General features: G+C 49.6%; 1 protein-coding gene across 3 annotated transcripts in view; it reads right to left on the bottom strand.

Annotated features, from left to right (window-relative positions):
* RALGPS2 (Ral GEF with PH domain and SH3 binding motif 2) overlaps nucleotides 1–14285 on the bottom strand; it is a 677704-nt gene that overhangs the window by 509100 nt on the left and 154319 nt on the right. For all 3 annotated transcript variants that reach the window (XM_030206437.1, XM_030206439.1, XM_030206438.1), the window contains one exon: nucleotides 9303–9392. In XM_030206437.1, coding sequence (XP_030062297.1) covers nucleotides 9303–9392 — 90 coding nt within the window. The remainder of the gene's footprint in view (nucleotides 1–9302; nucleotides 9393–14285) is intronic.

The following is a 14285-nucleotide window of genomic DNA, read 5'->3' as shown; positions in this document are numbered from 1 at the left end:
GCTGATTGTTCTCACTGATGGGTGACGTCCACAGCAGCCCCTCCAATCGGAACACTTTACTAGCAAAGGCCTTTGCTAGTCCTCGCGCGCCGATGCGCACTGCGCATGAGCGGCTGTCTTCCCGCCCGAACCGGCTCGTGTTCGTCAGTCCCATATGTAGCAAGACAAAGACAAGGGAAGACACAACTCCAAAGGGGAGGCGGGCGGGTTTGTGAGAACAATCAGCCTGCTGTCCTCGGAGAATACCTTCTACAGGTATGTAGCATTCGCTTTCTCCGAGGACAAGCAGGCTGCTTGTTCTCACTGATGGGGTATCCCTAGCCCCCAGGCTCACTCAAAATAACAAACATGGTCAATTGGACCTCGCAACGGCGAGGACATAACTGAGATTGACCTAACAACTTATCCAACTAACAGAGAGTGTAGCCTGGAACAGAATAAAACATGGGCCTAGGGGGGTGGAGTTGGATTCTAAACCCCGAACAGATTCTGAAGCACTGACTGCCCGAACCGACTGTCGCGTCGGGTATCCTGCTGCAGGCAGTAATGAGATGTGAATGTGTGGACAGATGACCACGTCGCAGCTTTGCAGATCTCTTCAATAGCGGCTGACTTCAAGTGGGCCACTGAAGCAGCCATGGCTCTGACATTATGAGCTGTGACATGACCCTCAAGAGCCAGCCCAGCCTGGGCGTAAGTGAAGGAAATGCAATCTGCTAGCCAACTGGATATGGTGCGTTTCCCCACAGCCACTCCCCTCCTGTTGGGATCAAAAGAAACAAACAATTGGGCGGTCTGTCTGTTGGGCTGTGTCCGCTCCAGATAGAAGGCCAATGCTCTTTTGCAGTCCAATGTGTGCAGCTGACGTTCAGCAGGGCAGGAATGAGGACGGGGAAAGAATGTTGGCAAGACAATTGACTGGTTCAGATGGAACTCCGACACTACCTTCGGCAAGAACTTAGGGTGAGTGCGGAGGACTACTCTGTTATGATGAAATTTGGTGTAAGGGGCCTGGGCTACCAGGGCCTGAAGCTCACTGACTCTACGAGCTGAAGTAACTGCCACCAAGAAAATGACCTTCCAGGTCAAGTACTTCAGATGGCAGGAGTTCAGTGGCTCAAAAGGAGGTTTCATCAGCTGGGTGAGAACGACATTGAGATCCCATGACACTGTAGGAGGTTTGACGGGGGGCTTTGACAAAAGCAAACCTCTCATGAAGCGAACAACTAAAGGCTGTCCTGAGATCGGCTTACCTTCCACACGGTAATGGTATGCACTGATTGCGCTAAGGTGAACCCTTACAGAGTTGGTCTTGAGACCAGTGCAGAAGGTATTCAAGCAGGGTCTGTGTAGGACAAGAGCGAGGATGTAGGGCCTTGCTGTCACACCAGACAGCAAACCTCCTCCATAGAAAGAAGTAACTCCTCTTAGTGGAATCTTTCCTGGAAGCAAGCAAGATGCGGGAGACACCCTCTGACAGACCCAAAGAGGCAAAGTCTACGCTCTCAACATCCAGGCCGTGAGAGCCAGAGACTGGAGGTTGGGATGCAGAAGCGCCCCTTCGTCCTGTGTGATGAGGGTCGGAAAACACTCCAATCTCCACGGTTCTTCGGAGGACAACTCCAGAAGAAGAGGGAACCAGATCTGATGCGGCCAAAAGGGAGCAATCAGAATCATGGTGCCTCAGTCTTGCTTGAGTTTCAACAAAGTCTTCCCCACCAGAGGTATGGGAGGATAGGCATACAGCAGACCTTCCCCCCAGTCCAGGAGGAAGGCATCCGATGCCAGTCTGCCGGGGGCCTGAAGTCTGGAACAGAACTGAGGGACCTTGTGGTTGGCTCGAGATGCAAAGAGATCTACCAAGGGGGTGCCCCACACCTGGAAGATCTGGCGCACTACTCGGGAGTTGAGCGACCACTCGTGAGGTTGCATAATCCTGCTCAACCTGTCGGCCAGACTGTTGTTTACACCTGCCAGATATGTGGCTAGGAGCACCATGCCGTGACGGCGAGCCCAGAGCCACATACTGACGGCTTCCTGACACAGGGGGCGAGATCCGGTTCCCCCCTGCTTGTTGATGTAATACATGGCAACCTGGTTGTCTGTCTGAATTTGGATAATTTGGTGGGACAGCCAATCTCTGAAAGCCTTCAGAGCGTTCCAGACCACTCGTAACTCCAGGAGATTGATCTGCAGATCGCGTTCCTGGAGGGACCAGCTTCCCTGGGTGTGAAGCCCATCGACATGAACCCCCCACCCCAGGAAAGACGCATCCTTAGTCAGCACTTTTTGTGGCTGAGGAATTTGGAAAGGGCGTCCCAGAGTCAAATTGGACCAAATCGTCCACCAATACAGGGATTTGAGAAAACTCGTGGACAGGTGGATCACGTCTTCTAGATCCCCAGCAGCCTGAAACCACTGGGAAGCTAGGGTCCATTGAGCAGATCGCATGTGAAGGCGGGCCATGGGAATCACATGAACTGTGGAGGCCATGTGGCCCACCAATCTCAACATCTGCCGAGCTGTGATCTGCTGGGACGCTCGCACCCGCGAGACGAGGGACAACAAGTTGTTGGCTCTCACCTCTGGGAGATAGGCACGAGCCGTCCGAGAATCCAGCAGAGCTCCTATGAATTCGAGTCTCTGCACTGGGAGAAGATGGGACTTTGGATAATTTATCACAAACCCCAGTAGCTCCAGGAGGCGAATAGTCATCTGCATGGACTGTAGAGCTCCTGCCTCGGATGTGTTCTTTACCAGCCAATCGTCGAGATAGGGGAACATGTGCACTCCCAGCCTGCGAAGCGCCGCTGCTACTACAGCCAAGCACTTCGTGAACACTCTGGGCGCAGAGGCGAGCCCAAAGGGTAGCACACAGTACTGGAAGTGACGTGTGCCCAGCTGAAATCGCAGATACTGTCTGGGAGCTGGCAGTATCGGGATGTGCGTGTAGGCGTCCTTCAAGTCCAGAGAGCATAGCCAGTCGTTTTCCTGAATCATGGGAAGAAGGGTGCCCAGGAAAAGTATCCTGAACTTTTCCTTGACCAGATATTTGTTCAGGGCCCTTAAGTCTAGGATGGGACGTATCCCCCCTGTTTTCTTTTCCACAAGGAAGTACCTGGAATAGAATCCCAGCCCTTCTTGCCCGGATGGCACGGGCTCGACCGCATTGGCGCTGAGAAGGGCGGAGAGTTCCTCTGCAAGTACCTGCTTGTGCTGGAAGCTGTAGGATTGAGCTCCCGGTGGGCAATTTGGAGGTTTGGAAACCAAATTGAGGGTGTATCCTTGCCGGACTATTTGGAGAACCCACTGGTCGGTGGTTATGAGAGACCACCTTTGGTGAAAAACTTTCAACCTCCTCCCCCGACCGGCAGATCGCCCGGCACTGACACGTTGATGTCGGCTATGCTCTGCTGGAGCCAGTCAAAAGCTCGCCCCTTGCTTTTGCTGGGGAGCCGAGGGGCCTTGCTGAGGCGCACGCTGCTGACGAGAGCGAGCGCGCTGGGGCTTAGCCTGGGCCGCAGGCTGTCGAGAAGGAGGATTGTACCTACGCTTACCAGAAGAGTAGGGAACAGTCTTCCTTCCCCCATAAAAACGTCTACCTGAGGAGGTAGATGCTGAAGACTGCCGGCGGGAGAACTTGTCTAAAGCGGTATCCCGCTGGTGGAGCTGCTCTACCACCTGTTCGACTTTTCCTCCAAAAATATTGTCCGCTCGGCAAGGGGAGTCCGCAATCCGCTGCTGGATCCTATTCTCCAGGTCGGAGGCACGCAGCCATGAGAGTCTGCACATCACCACACCTTGAGCAGCGGCCCTGGACGCGACATCAAAGGTATCATATACCCCTCTGGCCAGGAATTTTCTGCACGCCTTCAGCTGCCTGACCACATCCTGAAATGGCTTGGCTTGCTCAGGAGGGAGCTTGTCCACCAAGCCCGCCAACTGCCGCACATTGTTCCACATGTGTATGCTCGTGTAGAGCTGGTAAGACTGAATTTTGGCCACGAGCATAGAAGAATGGTAGGCCTTCCTCCCAAAGGAGTCTAAGGTTCTAGAGTCCTTGCCCGGGGGCGCCGAAGCATGCTCCCTAGAACTCTTAGCCTTCTTTAGGGCCAGATCCACCACACCAGAGTCGTGAGGCAACTGAGTGCGCATCAGCTCTGGGTCCCCATGGATCCGGTACTGGGACTCGATCTTCTTGGGAATGTGGGGATTAGTTAGAGGCTTGGTCCAGTTCGCCAGCAATGTCTTTTTTAGGACATGATGCATGGGTACTGTGGACGCTTCCTTAGGCGGAGAAGGATAGTCCAGGAGCTCAAACATTTCAGCCCTGGGCTCGTCCTCCACAACCACCGGGAAGGGGATGGCCGTAGACATCTCCCGGACAAAGGCCGCAAAAGACAGACTCTCAGAAGGAGAAAGCTGCCTTTCAGGGGAGGGAGTGGGATCGGAAGGAAGGCCATCAGACTCCTCGTCAGAGAAATATCTGATTTCCTCTTCCTCTTCCCACGAGGCCTCACCATCGGTATCAGACACAAGTTCATGAACCTGCGTCTGAAGCCGTGCCCGACTTGACTCCGTGGAAACACGGCCACGGTGGGAGCGTCGAGAGGTAGACTCCTTCGCCCGCACCGGCGAAGCTCCCTCCGCCGACGTCGTCGGGGAGCCTTCCTGGGAGGCGACCGCAGTCGGTACCACAAGCGCCGGCGCCTCACTCGATGGTACCGGTGGCGCAAGCACCCCCGGTACCGGAGGGGAAGGGCGTAACAGCTCTCCCAGGATCTCTGGGAGAACGGCCCGGAGACTCTCGTGCAGAGCGGCTGTGGAGAAAGACATGGAAGCCGATGCAGGCGGCGAAGTCAGAGTCTGTTCCGGACGTGGAGGCTGTTTCGGGCTGTCCAAGGTGGAGCACATAGACACCTCCTGAACAGAGGGTGAGCGGTCCTCCCGGTGCCGATGCCTACTGGGTGCCGACTCCCTCGGCGACCCGGAGCTCTCGGTACCGATGCGGGAAGGAGACAGGTGTCGATGCTTCTTTGACTTTTTCAAACGAAGCATGTCACCGGAACTTCCCGGTACCGACGAGGAGGACGTAGAATCCAACCGTCGCTTCCTCGGGGTCGAGGCTGAAGAAGGTCGGTCTCGGGGGGGCTGTACCGCAGGAGCCCTCAGGGTAGGGGGAGACCCACCCGAAGGCTCACCGCCACCAGCAGGGGAATGGACAGCCCTCACCTGCACTCCAGTCGAAGCACCACCGTCCGACATCAGCACTAGTGGAGGTCCCGGTACCACCGACGCCGACGCAGCCTTTCGATGTCTCGGTACCGACGATGCAGAGGGTCGATGCCTCGATGCAGTCGATGCCAAGGTCGAAGGTCTTGAAGCTGTCGACGACGATGCACTCGATACCCCCGGTGCTGTTGCCGACGAAGAGCCCGAGAACAACACGTTCCACTGGGCCAATCTCGCTACCTGAGTCCTTTTCTGTAAAAGGGCGCAAAGACTACAGGCCTGCGGGCGGTGCCCAGCCCCCAGACACTGAAGACACGACGCGTGCCTATCAGTGAGCGAGATTACCCGGGCGCACTGGGTGCACTTCTTGAAGCCGCTGGAAGACTTCGATGACATGGGCGGAAAAATCACACCAGCGAAATCAAAACACGTAATGGCGGTAAAGGCACCAAAAATAGGGAGAGAAAAACTCAAACCGAGGCCTCAAAAGGGCCTACCCCGAAAACGAAAGGAAAGTGGTCTGATAAAGTGAGCTGTCAAGGAAGTAGGAGGTTGTTTACCAGAAAGAATATATGCAGAAGAAATGGATTCATTAATCCATCGAACAATTGTTGCTTTAAAGGTTGCATTACCTTTATCTGGGCCCACAGAGAGAACAAAAAGATGATCCAACCTGTGAAATTCACTTAGAGGGGCATAATCGAATAGTGCCGACCATCTCCGGGGCCAGCGCCGTAAGAGGGCGGAGCCTACCATATTTTCGAAAAAGATGGTCAGCCATCTTTTTCTTTGTTAATACGGTTTGAGATGGCCGGCTTCGGTTTTTGGCCATAATGGAAAATAATGCCGGCGATCTCAAACCCGGCGAAATGCAAGCCATTTGGTTGTGGGAGGAGCCAGCATTTGTAGTGCACTGGCCCCCCTCACATGCCAGGACACCAACCGGGCACCCTAGGGGGCACTTCTAAAAATTAAAAATAAAAATAGCTCCAAGGTGCATAGCTCTCTTCCCTTGGTTGTTTAGTCCCCCCCCCCAAATCCCCCTAAAACCCACTCCCCACAACTCTACACAATTACCATAGCCCTAAGGGGTGAAGGGGGGCACCTACATGTGGGTACAGTGGGTTTTGGGTGGGTTTTGGAGGGCTCCCATTTACCACCACAAGTGGAACAGATAGGGGGGGATGGGCCTGGGTCCACCTGTCTGAAGTGCACTGCACCCACTAAAAACTGCTCCAGGGACTTGCATACTGCTATCAGGGAGCTGGGTATGACATTTGAGGCTGGCATAGAGGCTGGCAAAAAAGTTTTTGTTTTGGGTGGGAGGGGGTTGGTGACCACTGGGGGAGTAAAGGGAGGTCATCCCCGATTCCTTCCGGTGGTCATTTTGGACAGTTGGGGCTCCTTTTTGAAGCTTGGTCGTGAAAAAAAAGGGACCAAGTAAAGCCGGCGAAATGCTCGTCAAGCCTGGCTTTTTTTCCCCATTATCGGGCAAAGCCGGCCATCTCGTGAGCACACCCCCGTCCTACCTTCACTACCCTACCAACACGCCCCCTTGGTGTTTCGCCGGCTCCGCAACGGAAAGCAGTTGAACCCGTCCAAAATCGGCTTTCGATTATACCGATTTGGTCAGGTTCAGGAGATCGCCGGCCATCTCCCAATTTGTGTCGGAAGATGGCCGGCGATCACTTTCAAAAATGAGCTGGTTAGTGACCTCCAGGTAATGAAGGAGAATGCGACGAGTCAAAATCCATATTACATTCTTCTCTTCTGAAGGATGGAAGAAACAACAGTTTGCTTATGTGAAAGAAATAGATAACCTTCGGTAGGAAGGATGGAACAGTTCTGATCGTTACACCAGCTTCAGAGAAGTGAAGGAATGGATCTCTACAGGACATGGCTGAAGTTCAGAAATTCTTCTAGCAGAAGTAATAGCTACAAGAAAAACAGCCTTCATAGTAAGGTCTTTCAAGGTAGCTTTCTTCAATGACAGAGAGACTTTTGAAGGGCCTTGAGCACTAAATTAGGATTCCACTCAGGACAAGGAAGACAATGAGGAGGTTTAAGTCGGTTGACTTCCTTTAGAAACACACTATATCTGGAGAGAGTAGTGGATGCTTGGAATGCCCTCCCGCGGGAGGTGGTGGAAATGAAAACGGTAACGGAATTCAATCATGCGTGGGATAAACATAAAGGAATCCTGTTCAGAAGGAATGGATCCTCAGGAGCTTAGCCGAGATTGGGTGCCAGAGCCGGTGGTGGGAGGCGGGACTGGTGGTTGGGAGGCAGGGATAGTGCTGGGCAGACAAACGGTCTGTGCCAGAGTCGGTGGTGGGAGGCGGGACTGGTGGTTGGGAGGCTGGGATAGTGCTGGGCAGACTTATACGGTCTGTGCCAGAGCCAGTGGTGGGAGGCGGGGCTAGTTCTGGGCAGACTTATACGGTCTGTGCCCTGAAGAGGACAGGTACAAATCAAAGTAGGGTATACACAAAAAGTAGCATATATGAGTTTATCTTGTTGGGCAGACTGGATAGACCGTGCAGGTCTTTTTCTGCCGTCTTCTACTATGTTACTATGGATGCAGAGAGAGGAATTTAAAAGACTTCCTCAATAAGCAAGCCAATGCCAATATTTTAACTCAATAGGCTAGGCCCTTTTTAAAACCTTCCTGTAAAAAGGCCAAAATTTAAGGTAAGGAAGAAGAAAAAGGAGAAATAGCTCTTTCCAAATACCAAGCTTCAAATACTCTCCAAACACGTGCACATGCTGAAGTGGAATACTTTCTAGTCTGAAATAAAGCAGTAATCATATCTACAGAAAAACCTTTCTTAACTTGGATCTTTCAAAAGCTAAGCTGTACGACAAAACAGGGACAGATCTTTCATCTGTATGGGCCCCTGAGAGAGAAGCAGAGGAAGTCAAAATATTTTGTCTATGAGGAGCTGCATTAGATCTGTATACCAAGATCTTCTAGGCCAGCTTAGATCTATCAGAATTATCTGTCCCAGATGAAGTAGAATCCCGTGTAGGGAAAATGTACAACAATTCTGTCTCTAGCCACTTCTGGAGAAATGCATCTATTCCTTCTAAACCACACACTCTTCTTCTGCTGAAGAATCAAGGAACTTTCATATTGTGGCAAGATACCTACAGATCCAGAGCTGGAGTTCCCCATTTCTTTGTGATCAGCTGAAAAAATGTTAACTCCCATTCCTCTGGATTCAGAGAGTTTCTGGTCAGATAATCCAGTTGAACATTCAACATCCCAGCAATGTGATCTGCAAAAATCATGGGTACATGCTTTTCTGCCTACTGAATCAATATACAAGCCTCTATAGCGAGTTCAGTGCCTATCTACGTAAGATACGGCTGTGATGGAATCCATACGTGGTTCCCCCTGAATATGGATTGGAAGGCTCTTAGTGCCTTTCAGACAGCTCTGAGTTCCAGATGATTGACTGACCAGAATGCTTCCATTTTGGTCCAAAGGCCTTAAGCACTGTGATGGAGACAATGAGCTACCCATGCCCTGAGGTTTAATCCTGCAACCACCATTATCCATTGTGGGGTTGCCAATGGAGTTCCCTTGAGACCAAGCCCTACTCACAACTCTGCTGCCAGCAGCCATCTCCCCAGAGCCCCCATACTTGTCTTCTGGTCACTGCTGCAATGGACCACTGCCTCACCAAATAAAGACCTGTTCATTGTAGCTTGGGGCTCATGGGAGAAACTTCTGCTCAATCAGGGAAAAGATCAGTAGGCCAATCCCTAAGAGGTCATTCAGCTATGAACCTAATCATGTGGCTACAGGCCATAGACTATGCTCCAGAAGTCAGGCCGGGCAAAAAATAAAAAAAATCATCCTGCTGCACCAGTCCGTTTGCACAATCTACTAGAGGCAGAGAAATACTGGCAAGGCCCAGGACTACACCATCTCTTATACTAGTAATGACATAACTGAATTTTCAATGTTCTTTGTCTTTCTTTTCTGGTTATGCATAACCCACTCATCTGGTCTAGACTAGCAGAATGATAAAGAATGTTATTTTTCATTAAGAAGGCCTTTGTACCTTAGCAGTTTTAATGTAGTGGCTCAAAACTTCTGCTCTGATTTTCAAAGTCTGTGCATGAAGAATCTCTCGAACAACCCAAAAGCTCACCTGAAAGGAAAAAAAGCATATAAAAATAAAAATATTTAAGACCGCAAAAATATACTCCATCTGTTCATAATATTCCCAAAGGCATTCTCTGAGTATGCATTGTCTTTATTTATTTGTGCTGTTTATCCATTTCATGTCATTTGTTTTTTCTGTTTTAGTGTGCACTGTATTTTACATTCAGTGCAAATGGTTTATTAAAAATGTACTATACTGCTAAATTTAAGCAAATTAAAGCTGTTTGCAATAGTAATTCAAAAAAAAAAAGACAAAAAAGGAACTTCATTAAAATATAGGAAAGATATACATTCAAGACAAAACCTACTTAACCAGAACACTGAGATTTCCCACAAGACATCTCCGTAAAGTCAAAAAGTCTGAAGCTCATAACATATCCAAAATCACTAATCCTCCCAACCCCAATGATAAAGAAAAATAATAAGATTTCAACAGACCTTTGAATTTCTTGAAAGAACATTCTGCCCTAATATAAATAAGTAATAGATTAAAAAAAATTAAAATGGGGACCAACTAAAAAAAATGCCTTCTCTCTTGTGGATTCCCAACGTGCCCTAGAAAGAGGAGGTAGTCAATGCTGATCTAAGAGCCCTCCCTGGAACATAGAGCAATACCATGAATGCAAGATAAGATGGTACTTCTGTACATAAGGTTTTATGACATGGAACCTCATATCCAATCCTTGAGGTCAACAACTCAGCCTGGTTTTCAGGATTTCCAAAATGAATATGTATGAGACTGAATCCTGAGATTGTTGACGACTTACTCATACACAGATTTAAAAATCATAACAGTGCTTTCCCCTGCTACGGGATACAGAACGAATCGTAATTTGTACCCCTGGACATTTTAACAGGGTGGCTTAGGATTTAGTAGAAGTCAGCTACTGTTGAGGTTGGAAGGTTAGAGGGAGGGGGGGGTTATTATAGTTGCTTGTTGTTATTGTTTTCTGTTTTGCACAATATATTGTGCCTTCTTATACTTTTAATAAAAAGATTTAAATATAAAGTCATAAGTGTTCAAGGCTTCTGCAGATGAGGACAGAGCCCGAGGGGATAGGGAGGGGACAGGGAAAGAACCTGCAGGGATGGGGCAGGGACAGAGACAGGGTGCACAGAGACGGGACAGAGGCAGAACCCACGGCAATGGGATGAGGACAGAGACAGAACCCACAGGGACGGGACAGGGACTTCAGGCAGACGCTCACTCATTCATGGTCAGGCATACCAAAGGCTTCAGGAAGCTTCTTAACGCTGGGCAGCATCCATCCTGGGGTTCTGTTGGTGACGTCTCTCATCACTAATAATCTGTCCTTCTTGTCCTCGAAGAATTGCAGGTATGCGCTCTTGGACCCAGTTAAAAGCTTGTCCCCTGCTTTGACTAGGAAGCCCGTTGGGATCTCTGGGTCCTCTGCTACCTTGGGCAGGAGCGACAGCCCTGGTTATTCTGAGGAGGTTAAAATTGGGAAAGAAACCTACACCTCTGAGAGTAGTTAGTCCTATTTCCCTCTACCAGAGTACCTTCTTGATGTGAGGCCAAGCCGGGAGTGGGCTGGGATAGTGACTTGATGGTGCCAGGATGTTTCTTGATGAAGTCTTCTACCTTTTCCCCCTTGCCACCATAAAGGTTCTCTCTTGAGCATGAAATGTCCGTCAGCTTCTCCTGAACCACTGAGTCCAGGTCTGACGTGCACAGCCATATCAAAAGTATAAGTTGCCTGGCACAATGTACTTTCCAGCTCTTTGGCTACTAGCTGATGAAGCTCCTCAGCCTTCACCCAGGGGAGAGTGTCTGTGAACTCTACCACACTGCACACAATGTTCCACAAGTGCATGCTCATTAATAGCTGGTAAGAAGCTATGTGGGACGTAAGCATAGCGTTCTGATAAAACTTCTTCCCAAAATATTCAAAGGTCTGGATCTCTCTTCCCGAGGGCACCAAGGAATGAGTCTTGGAACTCTCAGCTCTTTTGAGAGCAGATTTTACCATCATGGAATGATGAGGAAGCTGGAGCTTCTTGAATGCCGGAGCCTCCAGGACTCTATAAATAGTATTCTCCTTGTTCATCTGCTGTACAAAGAGGGAAGTTTCCTACTGCTTCATTTTCACTAGCTTAAGGAATCTGCACCAAAGCAACATCACAAGCTTCCTTTGGGCAGGGGGGAGGGGCATCAAACTGTAGATGTCCAACATCTCTGCATTGGGCTCATCTTCAGTCTCTAAACCAAATGGTATGGACTTAGCCATTTCTTCTAAGTAAAAAAAAAAAAAAAAACAGAGTTCCTCTGGGGGTGACTTTCTCCTTTCATGTGGCAAGGAGGGGTCTGAGGGAACACCAAAGGACCCCTCTTCCCAGAGGACCTCTGGAGCCCCCTCAGATACTCGGGAGTGATTAGAATTAGTCTCACAGAAGACATCCTGGAGACAGTCTTTGCCTCATATGTTTGTTCAGGCCCGAGGGAACAGCATTGAGGAACCAGGAATCCTCTGTTCCCTATGGTGTTTTCCCCCTCCCCCGAGGCGCTGGAAACAGACACAGTTTCAATGCAGAGGCCCCTCAAGGCTTCGATATCAATGTGCTGCACACAGGCAGTGCACAGGCCTCCAGGATGGGTTGGAGCTCCTGAGAAACAGGAGGCACCTCATGTCTTCCTACAGCATGGCTCTGAGCTGCTCCTCAAGGGCTGCCATTGATGTACGCTGGGGCTCAAAGTCATCAGAGCTATAATAGCCCAAGTTGTTTGGCTTAGCTGACATAGACAGTGAGGGTATGTGGTTAAAGGGACATATCTCTCCACTGTTGCAGGTGACACCTGATGTCGGTAAAGTGCTACTTGAGTCAGGCCTGTGGGCAATATACAATAATGCTCTCTGCCGCAGCACATGAAGGGTTTGGGATGATGCTGATAATCATAAAACAGACATCCCTCATAGCAAGCTGTTATCTCCTCTCACAACACTAATTGGTTGGGTCAGAGTGTGGTAAGGTGGCCTGTACAATGGGGGGGGGGGGGGGCAGACAGAGATGGTCTACTTTAGTGCCATAATGAGGTGTGCTGGCACCTTTGTGCCCACGAGAGTCACTGTATATATGGCAGCTGCGCAGTACTGTATGTGTGCACTGGTCACCTTGCTGCAGCTGTGCAAACGTGCTGTCACTGTCTTGCTACCTGTGTGGATTAGCAGGGTATCACCTATGAGGTAAAGAAGTGGCCTACTGCTTAGTGTAGTGGGCTTTGATCCTGGCAACCTGCATTCAATTCCCACTGCAGCTCCTTGGGCAAGTCACTTAACTCTCCATTGCCCCAGGTACAAAACTTAGATTGTGAGCCCTCTAGGGACAGAGAAAGCATCTGTATATAATGTGTACAGCGCTGCATATGTCTAGTAGTTTTACAGAAATGATGATTAGTAGTAGTAGTAGTGGGTAGGGTATGGGAGTTCGCTGTCAGCACAGGTCCTTACCTTGCCAGGGTCTTCTGGATATCCTCCCAGATTCTTCTCTCTGTTGCCTGTGGGACACTGCACCTGCCCTTGCTGAAGATGCACTCCTCATTGTGCACGAATATGAGTGCCAGGAGGTCGCTTTGTCAGAAAAATTTTGCTCCCTTGCCTTCATCCTGCATGTGCATGTGGCAGCTCCCAATAATGGGTACTGTATATAATTACAGGGCCTGGACCACATGCACATGGATCTGGCCGCCACCTTAAGGCTGCCCTAAGCATTGCTTGGGAAAAGCCATGTATGTGCAAACAGAGGATCTTGATATTTATCGTCAACTCCGGAGGTTGGACGGGAGGACACTGGATGTCTGGCGGTGCAAGTGTATGGCTATCAATGGACCCAGGTGCAAGTTTTTTCCCTGCAAGCACTACATGGCCATCTTCCACTACCAGGGAACCTTGTAACTGCTGAGTACTGAATGTGTATAGACCATCCATGCATTTGCTTCCATATTTGGACCCACCTTTGATGTGTTTACCCCCTTTATGAGTCATCAAGATTAGCACTCCTACCGTAGCAATACTGTGCTAATATCTATATGTATCTCCAATATATTTTTCACCTTTTTCTACATTTTTGTATGGGGGAGGGGGAGATACATCTATTTGACTTGACACTTAGTGGAGTCCTGGTCTTGTTAAAATATACAGAAAAAGGGATGGGGGGCAGAAGCAAGACGGCGGCACTAACAGCGTTCCGCTAGTGACTATGCGGAGACTGCTGGATTTAAACCTTATTTTCTTCGTCATTTTTCCTCGGAAAACTTTTTCTAACAGCCGATTCTGAATCATGCCACATACGAAGAGAAAAGGATCTATTAGAGCCGCGACCCAGCCGGCACTAACGTCAACATCTACCCAGCAAACTCTGGAGAGTTTCCTCGCAAGATCCACTTTACTAGCGGCAGGAGTTCCCGCTGAGTTGACAGCCCAAGGAGAGGCTGAACTCCTGGGACAGGACATATCATTGTCCCCTCCGTCGCAGCCGGCTGAGACCGATAGTGGGGGTGGATCCCGAACTCGCAAAGTCGACGAAGGGAACACACATCTGGGGCCTGACGTCGCACTGTCAGCCGAGGCCCTCACTTCAACTGAAGCTCAGAATACTGCTGTACAGAGGCCAGGAAATTCCAAGGTCTCTTCTGCGACGGTAACACTTGAAGCGATTTGGGAGACGCTGCAAACTGTGATGGCCTCAACTGGCAAAATAGAAGCACTTGTGAGTAATGTTCAAAATGTATCAATATCATTTGCATCGATGAAAAATGAGATAACTGAAAAGATTAACCATTTGTCTGAGGAAAATGTGAAACTGAAAGAAACTTCAATAAAATTGATAAAGGATACTACTATGATACATAATAAATTGGAAC

Source organism: Microcaecilia unicolor, chromosome 6, assembly GCF_901765095.1.
Source record: "Microcaecilia unicolor chromosome 6, aMicUni1.1, whole genome shotgun sequence".
NCBI lineage: Eukaryota > Metazoa > Chordata > Amphibia > Gymnophiona > Siphonopidae > Microcaecilia > Microcaecilia unicolor.
Note: the sequence above shows the minus strand (reverse complement) of the source record. Positions and strands in the feature narration are given on the sequence as shown.